This window comes from Mobula birostris, chromosome 5 (assembly GCF_030028105.1).
Source record: "Mobula birostris isolate sMobBir1 chromosome 5, sMobBir1.hap1, whole genome shotgun sequence".
Lineage (NCBI taxonomy): Eukaryota > Metazoa > Chordata > Chondrichthyes > Myliobatiformes > Myliobatidae > Mobula > Mobula birostris.
The window spans coordinates 86,407,486-86,424,081 of NC_092374.1; the positions used below are offsets into that span (position 1 = coordinate 86,407,486).

Below are 16,596 nucleotides of genomic sequence, written 5' to 3' on the forward strand. Positions count from 1 at the left end.
CCAGTTGGCATTGGGGGAGCCTCTGAAACAGTGGCACGTGTTACAATGAGCCCAGGCCCAACTACTTCCAAGAGCCCGACATCCAGAATTACAGGAACATTCACTGCTTCCTCCTACCCACCTTTCATGGAGGCCCACCAACCTCATTCAAAACTCTGCCCATGCCAACGCCCGTCCAGTCGCCACCCCTCCCCAATGTAGCGACAGGACCAAATCCTCCCATAGAATGGGGATAATTTCATCCATCCAATCTGTATCCGGCCTATCAAAGTCCAACCTTCAATCCCCTAAAGTGTGAAACAGGTAAAGCAGGCCAACAGTACTCTGGTGTACTGTACAGGACAATCCCCTGGAGGATTACAGAAACAACCATAGCATCGACTTTGGACAATGGAGATCGGAAGCCAACATTCATCTATGCTACACTGTGAGCTAAAGGCACAAGAAGAATCTGTGCTGGACAGAACCATCTCTGGAACTAATTTGTCCCTCTTACCCATTCTCCCCACACTTCTGTCAACTCTCCCCCCAAATTCTACCCCTTATCCACACACCGGGGGGGGGGGGGAGGGGAGGAATTCACAACAGTCCATACGCTGTCATTGGGAAGGTGAAACAGGAGCCTCAGAACTCACACCACCAGGTTCAGGAACAGTTATTGTCCTTCAACCATCAGGCTCTTGAACCAAAGGGGATAATTCACTCATTTTTACTTGTCCATCATTGAACTGTAGTGAATCAAGTTATCCTCATAATTAATTAACCTAGAGACATGTACGTCTTTGGAGTGTGGGAGGAAACTAAAGCACCCAGAGGAAACACACAATGTCACGAGGGAGAGGGAGGAGGAGGGGGGGGTAAGGGGAGGAGAAGGGTGAGAAGCAGAGGAGAGTGGGTAGGGGAGAGAGAGGGAGAGAAGAAGGGGAAGGGGAGGAGTGGGAGGGAGAGGGGGAAGGGGAGAGGAGGGGTGAGAGAGGGGAAGGGGTGAGAGAGGGGGAAGGGGAGAGGAAGGAGGGTGAGAGAGGGGGAGAGTGCAGGGGAAGGGAGAGAAACCAGGGGCACAACCAAAGTTTCCACCTCCAGCCAAATGAGTGAAAGAGAGGGAGACAGAGATAGAGAGACAGGCAGAGATACAGAACACAGAATGTCGTTTTATTCCAATCAAAGTCTAGAGTGAAAAATTCAAACTTCCTTTTCCCCGTTTTGTCATTGTGGAAATGATGCAAAAACAATGGAAAAATCATATATATATATTATATATATATCTAACTGCTTCACCAGAACGTTGGAGAAGCTTGTTGATTTTAAAATAAAAAACCCTGTCAGTCCCAGAAAAGATGGAATGCGCAGAATTAGGAAAGTTTGTTTTTTTAATTACTTTTACCTTTTAAAAACTTGAGATCAGTAATCTAGTAAGAATAAACCGATTCCAATTTTCCCTCCCTCCCTCCCCAATAATGTCAAAAAAAATCAGAACATCTACTTTTTTTTAAAGTTTTCGTCTTAGTTACAACGCAATCTCACTAAAACAAGTTAAAATCAGATACAGATAAATACAATCTCTAAAAACAAATGTAGGAATTTTTTTTTATAAATGCGCGGTTCGTATCTTGTTACACAACATAGATATTTCCCCATTATAATGTGTTACCACACTACGCAGAGGTTGTTTCAATATATATAATATATACACACAAAGTAAAAGTGAGCAACAATAGCAGACATTTTTAAAAATTTTGTTTTCTTAAACATTATCTTCCGTTTGAAACACAAATAGCTTGCCTGAGGCAGAAGAGTCTGCACGTGGTTATACAGGCACAGGAGGGAGTTCCAATTGTAAACTGGTGTGTGGGTGTCGCCTCGAGGGGAGGACGGAGGTACAGGAGACGCAGTGAAGGGGATGTTTGGTAAACCCTGTTAGGGCTGATTTAAAATACTGGAGTCACTTGGGTCCACTAAGATGAAGTCTATTAGCAGCTTTCCATTCCCATTCTCCCTCTCTCGCACTTCTCTGGTGGCTGCAGACAGCGGCTCCACCCACTCAGCCTTCTCAGCTTGTAACCTGGGACACACATTCCAGCCTCAAAATGCCGGAGGAACGCAGCAGGCCAGGCAGCATCTGTGGGAAAGAGTCTCTTCTCTGTCCTGAAGAAGGGTCTCGGCCCAAAACGTTGACCATAGATGTTGCCCGATTTGCTGAGTTCCTCCAACATTTTGTGTGTGTTGCTTTGGATTTCCAGCATCTGCAGATTTTTTTTGGTGACACATTCCAGCCTCCCAGCCGTGTAGGATTAAATCTCTCCCAGCAGTGGGGAAAAAGCAGCAGCAGCTTCCCTATCAAGCTTGGTGGGTTACCCTCGGGACAGAGGTCTCTCTCTTCCTGATTCTGGGGATGGCGAGGTGAGACACTCACACACGCAGTGGGGAGAAGAGGGCAGTTTAACTACACGGTGCACCCCCTCCCTTAACTCTGGTTCAGAGGAGAGGAGACAGCACAGAAACAGGCCCTTCGGCCCACACCTGTCCATGCTGACCCGCCCCAGTTACACATTACTATCAACTCCATTTCTAGCATATTCCCACTCACGAAAGGAAAGGGCGCTGTGAGTGGGAGGCAGTAAACCCAGCAACCTCACACGTCATCGTGACGTGGAGGAAACTGCGCTCACAGACATTCGAGACGCGCTGGAGGTCGGGACTAAACCCAGATCTCTCGAGGTGGGAGACAACGCACCATACCAACATGTAACCAGGACACACATTCCCAGCCATGCGGGGAAGAGGCACTGATCCTCTCCCAGCTTCTGCATAGTCCTGGGCTTGGGGGGGGGGGGGGGGGGGGGAGGGGAGGTGAGGACGTATATCTCCCCCCCCCCACAGTGAGGACAAAGCTTCCTTGCACTTATACCATCAGTTAACCTATCAGCTGCATACATAAAGTTAGACCGTAGAGAAACAGGCCCTTCTGCCCATCTAGTCTGCACCTCATCTCATCTACCAGCATCATAGCCTCCAGACCTCTCTCATCCATGTACCTACCCAAACTTCTCTGAAGTATTACAATTGACCCCCGCAGCCTGTTTCACACTCTCACCAACCCTCTGAGTGCATGAGACATCCCAAGAACAAGGACCGCACTGAGAACAAAACTCCACTCTCAACGCACGTTCATAGGGACGTCTGAGACCACAACCTTCTCCCCAAAGAAAGGTCTGCAAGGAAAGAGGGTGGGGTTGGAAGAGAAGAGGTGATGTTCCCCATGGTTCTACTAGGTGGATTATGGAAGTGGTAACCCTCCGGCTCGTTATTGCTCCGGTCTACTAGTTATCACCGCAGCATTGGGGGGGGGGGGGCTCAATGGTGTTAGCGGGATGGCACTCCCCCCCCCCCCCCCCCGGTGATACGGCTCAGGTGGGGTTTTGTTGGCACCACTCAGCTTGAGGCTGGGTGACCGACTTGGTCCTGGACGCAGCGACCACAACCCTTCTGGACACTCAATGGTGCAACCTTTAGGAGTCCTCACTGCTGACATTTAGGAGAAGGGTCACCAACTCTGCTCCTTTACACTGTGCCCGACAGCACTCAGAGAATCTGTCAACAATGGTGGTGGGGTCACCAGCAGAACATCAACCAGACCACTAGACTGACACAACTCTCCAAAGAGGCTGCAGAGGGCTGGAGACTCGGACAACTCCATCACAGGCACAACCCTCTCCACCACTAAGGACATCTTCAAAAGGCGACGTTTCATCCATCACCAAGGACTCTCACCATGTGGTGACATGCCCTCTTCTCATTACAACCATCGAAGAGCCTGAAGACCTGCATTCAATGATTCAGGAGCAGTTTCCTCCCCTCTGCTGTCAGATATTTGATTGCAGGTTGGAACTTGGGAAGCTCCAAAAAAAAAGCAGGGAAGGCTTGGTGCAATGCTGGAGGAAGGCAGGTATTAATGCTTGCCCAGAGAGGGAGATTACGAGGTAGGGAACAGGCCATCAATCCGAGGCACAGCATGTCACAGATGCTCACACTCAGGGTCAGAAAACATCTGTCACGTTACAAGATGTGACCTCTTCTTTAGATGCGAGGGAAACTTCCTTCTATCCCTCCCCTCGCTAAATGCTAATTACTTCTCACACAATAACCTCTAAATGATCACTTCTGTTTGCTTAGCAGGTAAGAGGAAGGGGGAAGGGGTAAGCAGGTAAAGGGGAAAAGAGGCCATTTGACAACCAACCACTGCCAAGTATGAAATGGACAGCTGACGATGAAGGGTCTCAACCCAAGACGCTGACTGCCCATTTCGCTCCACAGATGCTGCCTAACCTGCTGAATTCCTCTGGCATTTTGTGTACATTGATGCATCTTCATCAATCGTTTCCAGGGCTGAGATTGGCAAACTTGCTGATCGTTAACTCTAGGGTTTCTCTTATGCACTGGTCCCTGCGGTGGGAGACTGGATGGGCAGGGGCCAGGTGACCTACCACAGACGGGGACCACGCTGCTTCACTCCACTGCGTAGAACCACCCCCCCTCCCCAACTCGCCCTACAGATTTGGGTATGGAAGGAGGGGCTGCTTTCTGCCAGAATACACTACTGGCATATCCAGATGGGCCAGCAGCTTACTTGGGCTGGACTTACTGGCTGGTGTCCACCATGGGTCTCTGGTGGACACAGCAACACACGTGGTTGGCACAGAGACCGAGCACCCAGCTTTATTATTCTTGGCACTGTCACATGAACAAAAGCTAGTTTCTATGTTATGGCCATATGTGGAGGGAAAAAACAAGGTTTCGAGAGAGAACACAATACAAAATATGGCACAAAAGCAGAATTTTTGATGATTCAACAAGATATGTAATTACTTTCAATTATTCTAATACTTGCTGGGTGTACAAGTTACCAAAAAATGCTTAAGGTTTGTTTCATCAGTGATCTTAGTACTCAGGTCAAAGGGGGACTTTCATAATCAATGCAAATCTCTAACCTCTTACCCAGTGCAGACAGTGTGGACGGGACTCCCTCGCAAGGTGGGAGTCACCATGTAAGGGTCCACTTTCACAAGTGAACACATTTAGTGCAATGGTGAGCACACACTCAGCAGCAGTGAACAACTATGCAGTGCACCAGTCCAGTGGGGTCAGGACACTAAGTGTACTCTCCACACACTGGGGCACTGGAGGAAGACCAGCTGACAACATCCCCACCCTCCCTGTTACTGGTTGGGAGGGAAAGAGAGAGATGGGGGAAAGAGGGTGAGATAGAGGGAGAATATGAGTGAGTGTTTGCAAGTGTGTGTGTGTATATGAGAGAGAGAGAGAGAGAGAGAGAGAGAGAGAGAGAGAGAGGAAAGTATGAGTGAGTGTTTGCAAGTGTGTGTATGTGAGAGAGAGAGAGAATGAATAAGACAGAGACAGTGAGAGAAAGTGTGTGAGAGAATGAGAGTCAGTGAGAGTGAGTGAGAGAGTGTGAGAGAGTGAGTGTGAGAGTGAGAGAGTGTGAGAGTGAGAGAGAGAGTGTGAGAGTGAGAGAGAGAGTGTGAGAGTGAGAGAGAGAGAGAGAGAGAGAGAGAGAACAAACAACAAACCCAGCAGATGGGAGGTCGCTACAGTGGGCAGGAGGGTAGTGGTGTTGGGGTCAGATTCCAGTCCCTACGAGTCACTCACTGGTAGCTTCAGGTTTCAGGCTGAGACCAAAGGAAGGGTGGAACTGCTCCGTGCAGCGATGTGAGTGGGTGCTCCAACACTTTATCTCAGTTCTCTAACCAGGATCCCCGCACCCTCTCCATGCACACGTACACACACGCAGACTCACACTGTGACAGACAGATACACAGCACTCCACTGCCAAACGTGATCAGTTCCAAGTGGACAGGTCCTCCAGAAGCCAGAGCAGAGTTTCCCCACGCTTGGGATGCAGAAGAGGGAAGCTTAACATGGACTATGGCCAGTCTGTGGAGCCAGGGGCAGGGCTACAGTGAGGATGAGAGAGCTGGGACAGCAATAGTGCAGGTTCTGCCCATACGAGCAGGCGCAGGCAGTGTGGAACGGCTACAGCTCACCATCTACACCACGGTGTGATGATCAGACGAAGACTCCGCAAGGAAGGGACATAGCTTTACTATCCTCTGTATGAGCATGCGGGTGACAGGCAAGGGTCGGAGTGCAGTAAACAGCATCCAGAAGTGTACATGACGCTCAGATTCCAACCCCAGACACAAAGAGAGCCACAATACAGACTTAAGCCTTTCAGAATGGAGGTCTCTCCCTGATTCCGGGGATGCTGACGCAAGACAGTCATGCTGCAGTGGGAGGGAGAGGACAGGACAGTCTGTCTCACTACATGGTACACCCTCTTAACGCTGGCTCAGAGGAGGAAAGGGACAGCACAGGCACAGGCCCTTTGGCCTACAGAATCTGTGTTGATCACCCACCACCCAGTTACACCGATCCTACCCTCGCCTGTGTTAATCTCCCCAGATTCCACCCCTCACCCACACACGTCTGATTAACCCACCAACCCCATATGCTGCTGGGATGTGGGAGGGAATTGGAGCACTGGGGGAAACCCACATGGTCACAGGGAGAATGTGCTGACTTCACACAGACACAGGCATACACATGCACGCACACTGGCAAAGGTGGGGGATTGAACTCAGATCTCTGGAGCTGGGAGGCAGTGGCTCTCTATGTTCCCTCTAAGCTGTGCATGTCTGCATGCGCGCACATGTTTCTCAACCAGCACACAAAGGAAATTAATGTGCACACGAAAGGTTAGTTACCTAAGATAATGTAGTAATTAATCATTATACTTATTGAAAATAATCTTTTAGCTAAATATTTCTGTTAACTAATTAGTTGGTTTTTCAAATACCACAATGCACGTCACTAATTTACGTCACCCCACTTTTCCTTTTCCGGTTTGTACAGCTGCATCATGGCTGCATGGACTTTGCTCAAATGGTGGCATTTGTACTTCAAAATGAACAGTTTTGCCACCTTGCACAGTTGATGGACATCGGGGGAACCTTTCTTGCATCTAGTGCGGACTGTGAGCGAGGTTTTAGCCTAATGAATCAACTCAAAAACAAGCTGAGAAACCATTTAGGTGAATGTCATTTGGATATGTTAATGAGAATCAAAAGCTATCAATTGGATGGAAGTTCTATTAGTCTAGATAGAGTTTACAAAGAATGGGTAAATGCCAAAGACAGGAGAGAGAAAAAATAACTGAGTGACTTAAATATGTATGTTATTTTGTTATTCTGTGCAGTTTTATGTCAAATATTTTGTAAACCTACATAAACAGTGCCATGCGTGCATTCAGTGCGCACGTACTTTTGTCACAGGAAAAAAATTTGCGCACACTACTAAAAATTAGAGGGAACATTGGTGGCTCTCCCTGGATGCAAGGGAATAGAGAAGGCACCTCAAGGAGGAAAAGTCATCTCCATTGCCTTACACTCTGCACATTCAGTCAACCAAGACACCCCCACCACACCACCACGACAGAAAGACTCGCTTCTGTTTTCACTAACTGCATCAGAGTATAGGAGCACCCACACAACAGAGTGTCCCCTCCCACTAGGGAGGGTTCTTGAATTACTCAACCGTAGGCCCATCCCTTGGATTTAGCTGACGGTCACAGTGCTCAGTGCAGGGAGAAAGCCTGGCAGCAAGGGGGAGAAAGCACAGTGACGCGGGGTGAACATTAAGGCTCACCACCAGCTCCCAAAGTTAAGCCGGGCATCAATAGTGCTCAAAGGATGAGGGGTGCCTCTAAGTGAGAAATATTTTAGTAACTGTATTCTGATAAGGGAAACTTCTGCACTCATACACATGGACACACACCCACACCAACAGGCAGAGACTCAATGCCAGACATGCACTCACACACAAACTAAACGCAAACATAATGAATTAAGTCCAACAACAATAATTAAATCAACAGCTCTCACGTCAAATTTCTTAGGAAAAAAAGAATTAATTTCAATCTTGCTTCTGGGCACTCTATACACAAACTGATGGAATTTTTTTAAAAGTATTTTTCGATGTTTTAAACAGACAAGCAAAACTTCACCTTCAACAGAGAACACTGGGAATCGGGGCGATTATCGGTGTGATTATGTATTTTCCAGTATCTGTTCTACTGCAGATACATCGACCACCTCCTCCCCAATCCAAACCAGGTTAATTCTTCAAGGGAGGGGGAGAGAAGGAGGGTGATAGGTTTCAACTCTAGGAAAGATGCGTGTGGTATGTGTGTGTGTGTTTTTTTACACTGGGACGGCATTTCACATCAGCGTTAGTTCCAAATTTTTAAGAAGCTGTCCCAAGATCCTGTTGCTACAGCCATTCCATCATCCGTCACCCCCAGGCAACTCACTCTGTTGTCGTGACCAGCCAGGACTCCTGTAGAGAGAAGGGTTCGGAGGGAGGGAGAGGGAGAGGGAGGGAGGGAGAGGGAGAGGGAGGGAGGGAGGGAGGGAGAGGGAGGGAGGGAGGGAGAGGGAGAGGGAGAGGGAGGGAGAGGGAGAGGGAGGGAGGGAGGGAGAGGGAGAGGGAGGGAGGGAGGGAGAGGGAGAGGGAGGGAGGGAGGAGAGGGAGGGAGGGAGAGGAGAGCAAGGGAGGGAGGGGAAGGCAAGGGAGGGAGGGGAAGGCAAGAGAGGGAGGGGAAGGCAAGAGAGGGAGGGGAAGGCAAGAGAGGGAGGGGAAGGCAAGAAAGGGAGGGGAAGGCAAGGGAGGGAGGGGAAGGCAAGGGAGGGAGGGGGGGACGGGAAGGGGGAGTGGTGAGAGTGGGACGGGACAGGGGGGTGGATGACAGAGTGGGACGGGAGGGAGAGAGAGCAGGACGGGAGGGGGAGAGAGCGGGACAGGACAGGAGGGAGAGTTGGACAGGGGAGAGAGGGTGGGATGAGGGGAGAGAGGAAGGTGATGGGGAGTGGGGGGGGGGGGTGGGAGGGAAATGTAAATCAAATTAGCCTGATTCTGTGCAAATACTCTTGGTGCCACTGGCAGACCTGTACTGACATTAGAGAGGCCACTACAGGGTTTAAAAATATGAAAGTAATAAAGTGATTGGGGAAACCTGGAGAGAGTGGATGTGGAAATTTTTGCATCCCCTGCCTCTACTGCCTCCTGTGGTAGGGAGTTCCACAGCGTCACTGCCCTCCCATTGAAGAAATTCCACATCTCAGTCCTACAGGTCTCTCTATACATGGTGGGACCGTGACCCCCGCTCTAGATTCACCCCACCCAGGCAAAACATGCTCCCTTTGTTGAATCTCATTGATACTGAAAGGCTTGCATAGCGTGGACATGGAGTGGATATCTCCACCAGTGGATGTGTCTAGGATCCGAGGGCACAGCCTCAGAATAAAAGGTTCTCTCTCACACTGACCCCTCCAAACTATAGTGGGAAAAGCTGGGAATTAAAGCCTTTTGAAAAGTATCTAGGATGGTCTGGAAACAAAAATCTTGCCTAGATTGTAATTCTGGCCTTATGGACTTCCTCTGGAAGCCAAGTTATTTGATATACAGTGGATTCTGGTTAATTGGGCCATCGGTTAATCAGGGCAGCTACTTATTTGGGACAACTCAAAAACTTATCAAGAAAATAGCAGGGATTTCCTTCATTTATTTGGGACATTATGCCATTTAATTGGGGCAGAAGAAAGTCGCTGAGTAGTTTCTAAATAGTGTCAGTCGTGTGTACTTGTGTGGCCATTAAATCCTACACCATGCTTAAGGCAAATAGTTCTTAAATAGCATCAATTGCGTGGGTTTATGTTCAAAAATGCAGTGATTTTTGTCACTGATAGTTAGCGAGAAGTAAGTATTAAGACTATTCAGAACTGTTTTGCTCACTGTGATTTCAAGCATTCAGGCTTGGAGATACCAGAAACGGCCAGGAGTGAAAATGAGCTGATTTCACCACTTCAAACAAGTTAAGAACTACTAAGAATTTGAAAGTATCAGCAATGATCTTGAATGTTACAATGAAAATGAAGATCTGGAAGATGCAATCATCGAAAGCATTGTGTGACGGCAGTCCATTGTGTACAGTAGGTGTCTGTGCTGATTTTGTTCATTTACTGTCAAAAGAACTTGGCAGCTTACACTTTTGAATTCCTCCATCAATAACTATTAGGAACTAGTAAGTAGTTTTATAGTAATGTAGCAGTATTGATAATGTTCTAATTTGTTCTGTATTTCATTTAAATACATGGTTTGTTACTCAATTAAAAGTAGTTTGTCTTTTTTTAATATACTTTTTTTAACCATTTCCATGAAACTTGGAGTAGTTGGGGCAGCCGCTTAATTGGACCAATTGGTCCTGATGTGTCCCAATTAACCGGAATCCACTGTATCTAAAGCAGAGGTTAACAGGTTCCAGATTAATAACGGCTTCCAAAGTCATGGGGAGAAGGCAGGAGAATGGGGTCGGGAAGGATAATAAATCAGCCATGACCAAATGGCAGAGCACACTCAATGGGCCAAATAGCCTGATTCTACTCTGTCTTATGGTCAGTTGGGTGCATCTGAGAATGGGCTTCACAAACTCATCATGTTGTAGAGTCCAGCTGGTAAGTGGTGCTATGGAGCAGCATTTTGCTGTTCCTCTCTCATTCGTGTGTCAAGGTGTCTGCACTATTCTTGAGGAGAATGGCATTAACGGGGTTGTTTCAATGACCCCTGATGCCTCAACCTCGGCCTGAAGCAGTACTGTTTCATGTCACCGAGTCCGGATGTGCAGCCTACCCTTATGCATAGCACTCTAACTGGAGAATCTATCCTCAGGAGTCAGGTACCTTTGCTGTGGCTTCAATGACTGCCATATTGAAATCACCACTATGATTCCCAATGTGCCATGGATTACAGTAACCATTTTAGGAATTCAGAAATTCATCCGACGACAAGTCTGAGGGATATGGGGGTTGGGGGGGGGGGGCTGAGAATTCAACACAATCCACCCTTCCTTACTGGTTGAGTTTGAAAGTATGGCATAGTTAGCGCACAATTTCACCAGACAGCATTACTGCCTGGAAACAGTAACTGATGCTGGGGGAATATTTTTTCTTTTACAAGCTGAGATTGAGGGGTTTTTATTGATGTTAACATCAATATAAAAGTCTGCATGATATATGAAACATTTATTTTGCATCTGTACTGAACGTAAAAATATCTACTACAAGAAGGCGCACATTTAAGGTGAAAGGGGGTATGTTTAAAGGAGACACAAGATGAATGGAGGTTAATGTTTAAAGAAGTTTGAAGCTGTACCTCAAAATAAAGATGAGCAGGGCAGGTGTTTTTTTTCCCTACACAGAAAGTGGTGGGTGCCTGGAATGCACTCCCAGGGGTGGTGGCGGAGGCAGGTATGATATGGCGCTCAAGAAGCTCTTAGATACGATACTGTGCAAAAGTCTTAGGCACATACCTATAAATATAGCTAGGGTGCCTAAAACTTTGGCACAGTATCATAGGTAGGTGAGTGTGCTGAGAATGGACAGATAATGACCACATACAGACAAAAAGGAATTAGGGGTCATTATGTTAACTGGTACTCGGGAGCCTTGGCAGGGCCTGGGGTCCATGCTGAAGGCTGAAGACTTACCGGCACGGTCGCCCTTCATGGAGTCCCAGATGTTGCAGTTGAAATCATCGTATCCAGCCAGCAGGAGGCGGCCACTCTTGGAGAAGGCCACGGATGTAATGCCGCAGATGATGTTGTCGTGGGAGTACATCATCAGTTCCTGGTCAGCCCGCAGGTCGAACAGCCGGCAGGTGGCGTCATCCGACCCTGTGGCAAAGGCATTCCCATTGGGGAAGAACTGAAGAGCAAAGGGGGAGGGGGAGGACAGAAAGATGGGAAGATGGGGTGGGAGGCAGAGAAAGGTGGGATCAGAGGGAGGGAGGGAGGGTTATTGAGAGTAGGGGGTGTCGGGGGAGTTCAGAGTGTGGGGGGGATTAGAGGGAGGGAGATGGGGTTAACAGAGGGAGGGAGTGGTGTGTCGGTGTGGGGAGAGGGCAGATGGAGGGGTTGGGAATGTGGGGGGGTGAGAGAGAGAGAGAGAGAGAGAGACAGACAGATACTTGTTAATAGATGACTGGTTACACCTTCTCAAGTGGATTGCCGCATTAACCCCTGTAGTCTCACCCTATCAAAGATACTCCCTTCATCTTGTCCACCCACCACTTCCTCCTCTTCTCTGCTGATGTGCTTTCCATCTTGTTCACATGCAAGACAAGAGATGCTAGAATCTGGAGCAACGGGCAAAATGCTGGAGGAATCCAGTGGTTCAGGCAACGTGTGTTTTTTTTGCGGGGGAGATGGTCAGTTGACATTTCAGGCCAAGACACTTCCGTCGTCCAACTAGATGAAGGTCTTGTCTTGGCCTGAAATGTCAGGAATCCACATTTTTCCCTCACAGATGCAGTCTGACCCACTGGCTTCCTCCAGCATTTCATTTGTTACTTTCTACCTTTCCCTGCTCTGACGGATTACTCCCATTTTTTTCTCTCCACAGATGCTGCAAGTCCTGCTGAGCACTCCCGATCTTTCGTTTTAATTTCAGATTTCTGGCGTCTACAGTCGTGTCAACTGTGGTATCTGCAGCAAGGCAACAAGTGAACCCTTCCCTCGCCACTCCTACTCACCTCCTTCTGTCCACTGCCATCACTCTCAACCAGTGGGGTAGGGCAAAGACCACTCTGCATTAGTGCCTTTGTGCTGTAACCTTCCGTAGACATGGGGCAGGAGGAGGGAATTTGATCCCTGGCAGCCCACTCCCCCACTCAATATCAGCTTGGTTGATCTTCAACTGTGGATCCCATTCTCTCCTGAAACTCCTTGATGGCTTCTGTATCTAGAAATCGCTCCCTATTACAAAGACATCTTGCAACCTTACCTACCTACTTTCTGTGGTGGAATATGAAATATCGAACTGCACATCACAGAACAGGCTCCTCAGCCCATAATGTTGGGTCGACCTTTATACCTACTCTAAGAAAAATCTAAGCCTTCCCACCCAGAGCCCTGCATTTTCTTTCAGCCATATGCCTCTCTAAGTCTTTTAAATTTCTCTTATGTATCTGCCTCCATCACCTGCACTGGCAGTGCACTCCATGCACTCACCACTGTTTTAAAAAAACATCACTCTCCTGGTGTAGAAATTTCTCTTCTTCTCAACCCTAAGGGTTTCTGCACGCTCTGAGACTGTGCTTACAGTTTTAGATCCACTCCAGCCAGGTGGAAACATCCTCCCTGTGCCAGAGCAGCTGAATCCATACACATCTCACTGAAGCCTACCTGATGAGTCTCAACAGAGTGAACGTGCAGAGTCTGGGATCCGAGGGCATAGCCTCAGGATAAGGAGATGCCCCTTTAGAACTGAGATGAGGAGGAATTTCTTCCACCAGAGTGGTGAATCTGTGGACTCCGTTGCCACAGACAGCTGTGGAGGCCAATTCATTAGATGTAGTTAAGGCAGAGATTACTGGGCTTTTGATTGGTAGGAGGGTTAGGGGTTATGGCGAGAAGACAGGAGAATGGGGTTGAAGGGAAAAAAATCAGTTGTAATTGAACGGTGGGCAAGACTCAATGGGCAAAGTATATCTCCTATATCTATGGTTTCATTGTGATTTCTTCTGAATGTACAGCTAAGCAGGTGCTACACCTTGCCAAAGGGTGACCTGTAAGCTAGCGGAGGGAAGGACTGACTTATACCTCCTTTGGTAGAGATGCATCTCCATCCTGTCACCCTAACCTAATTTAAAAAAAACATCAATGTTAGGATGAAATTTTCGGTCCATTCAATGCTTTCACTGGGTGGGGGAAAGCAGAGCAGACAGATTTTCAATGCCCTGGCTGTGATGAAGAAGTGTTTGACATCACTCGCTCTACTTTCAACATTAGACACACCTTACCAACAGAGGAAAAGAACTTCTCTCCAAAACCATGACTATCACTTGTATTTGAGTGCAGTTCTTAGAAGCCACTATTAATCCGCAGGGATGGACAACCCTCAGGGACAGTAAATGACATATGTTCCCGTTTCTATCAACACTTTAATAATTGAAGTTACCATCTGCATGAGGGTTTTGAGGTTTGACGCTCGTGTTGCCATCTGTGTGATTTGTTTTTATTGCGCGGGGGGGTGGAGTGGGATGGTGTCCTTGTTACCATTTGTGCAATTTGTTTTTTCTGTGTGTGTGTGTGTGTGTGTGTGTGTGTGTGTGTGGGGTGGTGGGGGGGTTGATGTTTTTCTTTGAACAGCTTCCATGGTTTTCTTTATTTTGTGGCTATCTGGAAAAGATGAATCTCAGGGTTGTATACTACATACATACTTTGACAATAACTGTACCTCGAATGTTAAGGAATTACAAGAGCAACCTGCAGAAACAGTCCTCACAGCTTAAAAGGCATGCCAACCAGGATGCCCATCTAAGCCAGTCCCATTTGCCCTCGCTCTGATCCATCCATTGGTGCTCTGTGCTGGCACATCTTCCCCTCCCCTGCAGACAACCCATGCCCTTCCCCTCCCAACATGTAGCCACTGGCCAAACTTACACAGACGGCGTTGATGTCCGACTCATGACCGGTGAAGGTCTGTCGACACATGCTGTCCCGCACATCCCAGAGCTTGACTGAGGCATCACAGGCACCTGACACAAATGTTTTGAAGTCCGGGGAGAGGGAGAGGCTCATGACGTCTCCACTGTGGCCCGTAAAGGTGGTTGTTTGCTGCCCGGTCTCAATATCCCACAGAGCGCTGTGGGGGGGAAACAACATTTACAAACAGATCAATACATTTTATCAATACATCGGAAGGACGTGGAAGTTTTAAAGAGGGTGCAGAGATTTACCAGCATGCAGCCTGGATTAGACAGCATGCCTTATGAAGATAGAATGAGCGAGCTACTAGGGTTTACCTCTCTGGAATGAAGGGGGATCAGAGCTGACGATAAGGTGTCTAAGGTGATGAGAGACATTGATAGAATGGACAGCCAGCACCCTTTTTTCTCCAGGGTGGAAATGGCTATTAGAGGGGGGCAGAATTTTAAGGCGATTGGAGGGTGAGAGGTGACAATACAGGTGTACAAGATGATAGAGGCATAGATCGAGCTGATAGCCAGAGACTTTTTCCCAGGCCATAAATGACTAATAGCTCTCAAAATGCAATCTTACATCCCCATCGTGAGGGTGAAAATGGGTAAGGCCAGCCAACAGGACTCTGGTGAAGCTGTATAGGCCAATCCCCTGCACAGTGGATACACTGGATTGCAGAAACATTGGTGAACTCCAACCATACCATCGACTTTGGATGATGGAGACGGGAGGTAATCAATAGCCTATGCTCCACTGGGAGCTGAGGGCCCAAGTAGAAGAAGAAGAAATGGCCAATACAAGAAGGCATAACTTTAAGGTGATTGGATAGAATTGTAGGGATGTCAGGGTATTTTTCTTTTACACAGAGAGCACTGCGTACAAGAAATACACTGCCAGGAGTGGTGGTAAAGGCAGATACATTTAAGGACATTTAAGAAACTCTTAGATTGGGACATGGATGAAAAAAAAAATGGAGGGCTTTGTGGGAGGGAAGGGGTTAGATGATCTTGGAGGTTAAAAGGTTGGCCAACATTGTGGGCCGAAGGGCCTGCACCGTGCTGTAGTGTTCTGTGTTCCAATACCTGGTGAAGAAGATTGCAGCACACCTAAGACTACACCGTTATATCCACTGCCCAACAAATTCTATATAACAAACTGTAATAGACCACAAGCCATTTATTTTTATTTAATATACTTAAAGATACAGCATGGTAACGGGTCCTTCCGGCTCAATAAGCCCAGACTACCAAATTACACCCATGTGACTAATTAACTATTAACCAGCAGGAATGGAGTTGCTGGAGGACACCTATGCGGTCACGGGGAGGACGTACAAACTCCTTAGCGACTGTGGCAGAATTGAACATGGGGCACTGACCCTGTAATAATGTCACACTAACCACTACACTACAGTACTGCCCCTTAGGTGCAGAATAAGGCTATTTGTCCCATCAAGTCTACTCTGCCATTCAATTATGGCTGATTTATTTTCACCCTCTCAACCCTTCTTCCCCATAACCTTTGACGCCTTCACTAATCAAGAATCTACCAACATCCGCTTTAAATGTACCCAAAAACCTGGCTTCCCTGCCTTTTGTGGCAATGAATTCCACAGATCCATCACCCTCTGGCTAAAGAGATTCTTCCTCATCTCTATTCTAAACAGACATCCTTCTATTCTGAGGTTGTGCCCTCTGGCCCTAGGCTCACCCTCTATTGGAAACATCCTCACCACATCCACTCTATCTCAGCCTTTACAGTAATTCTCAGCACGTGGTTGAAGATGGCAAAGCCACAAATGATGTCCATTCCTACTCTTGGGAGGACCATAATTAAGCTAATAGACCCTAATTTCACTAATCCTGACTGCACATGGTGCATATCCCTACACTCTCTGCATGCTAATACACCTTTCTAAGAGCCTCTTACATGCCTCTATCTTATCTGCATCTTTCTAGCAGCTTCTCTGCAGGCTATTTCATAGG

The 16,596-nt window shown here is 47.6% G+C and overlaps 1 protein-coding gene across 3 annotated transcripts in view; it reads right to left on the reverse strand.

Annotated features, from left to right (window-relative positions):
• Positions 1-1,666: 1,666 nt before the first annotated feature.
• The window catches only part of LOC140197835 (guanine nucleotide-binding protein G(I)/G(S)/G(T) subunit beta-2), a 154,738-nt gene continuing 139,808 nt past the window's right edge, over positions 1,667-16,596 (reverse strand). For all 3 annotated transcript variants that reach the window (XM_072258320.1, XM_072258318.1, XM_072258319.1), the window contains 3 exons: positions 14,573-14,774; positions 11,618-11,834; positions 1,667-8,412 (listed from right to left, as the gene is read on the reverse strand). In XM_072258320.1, coding sequence (XP_072114421.1) covers positions 8,306-8,412; positions 11,618-11,834; positions 14,573-14,774 — 526 coding nt within the window. In that variant the 3' untranslated portion in view covers positions 1,667-8,305. The remainder of the gene's footprint in view (positions 8,413-11,617; positions 11,835-14,572; positions 14,775-16,596) is intronic.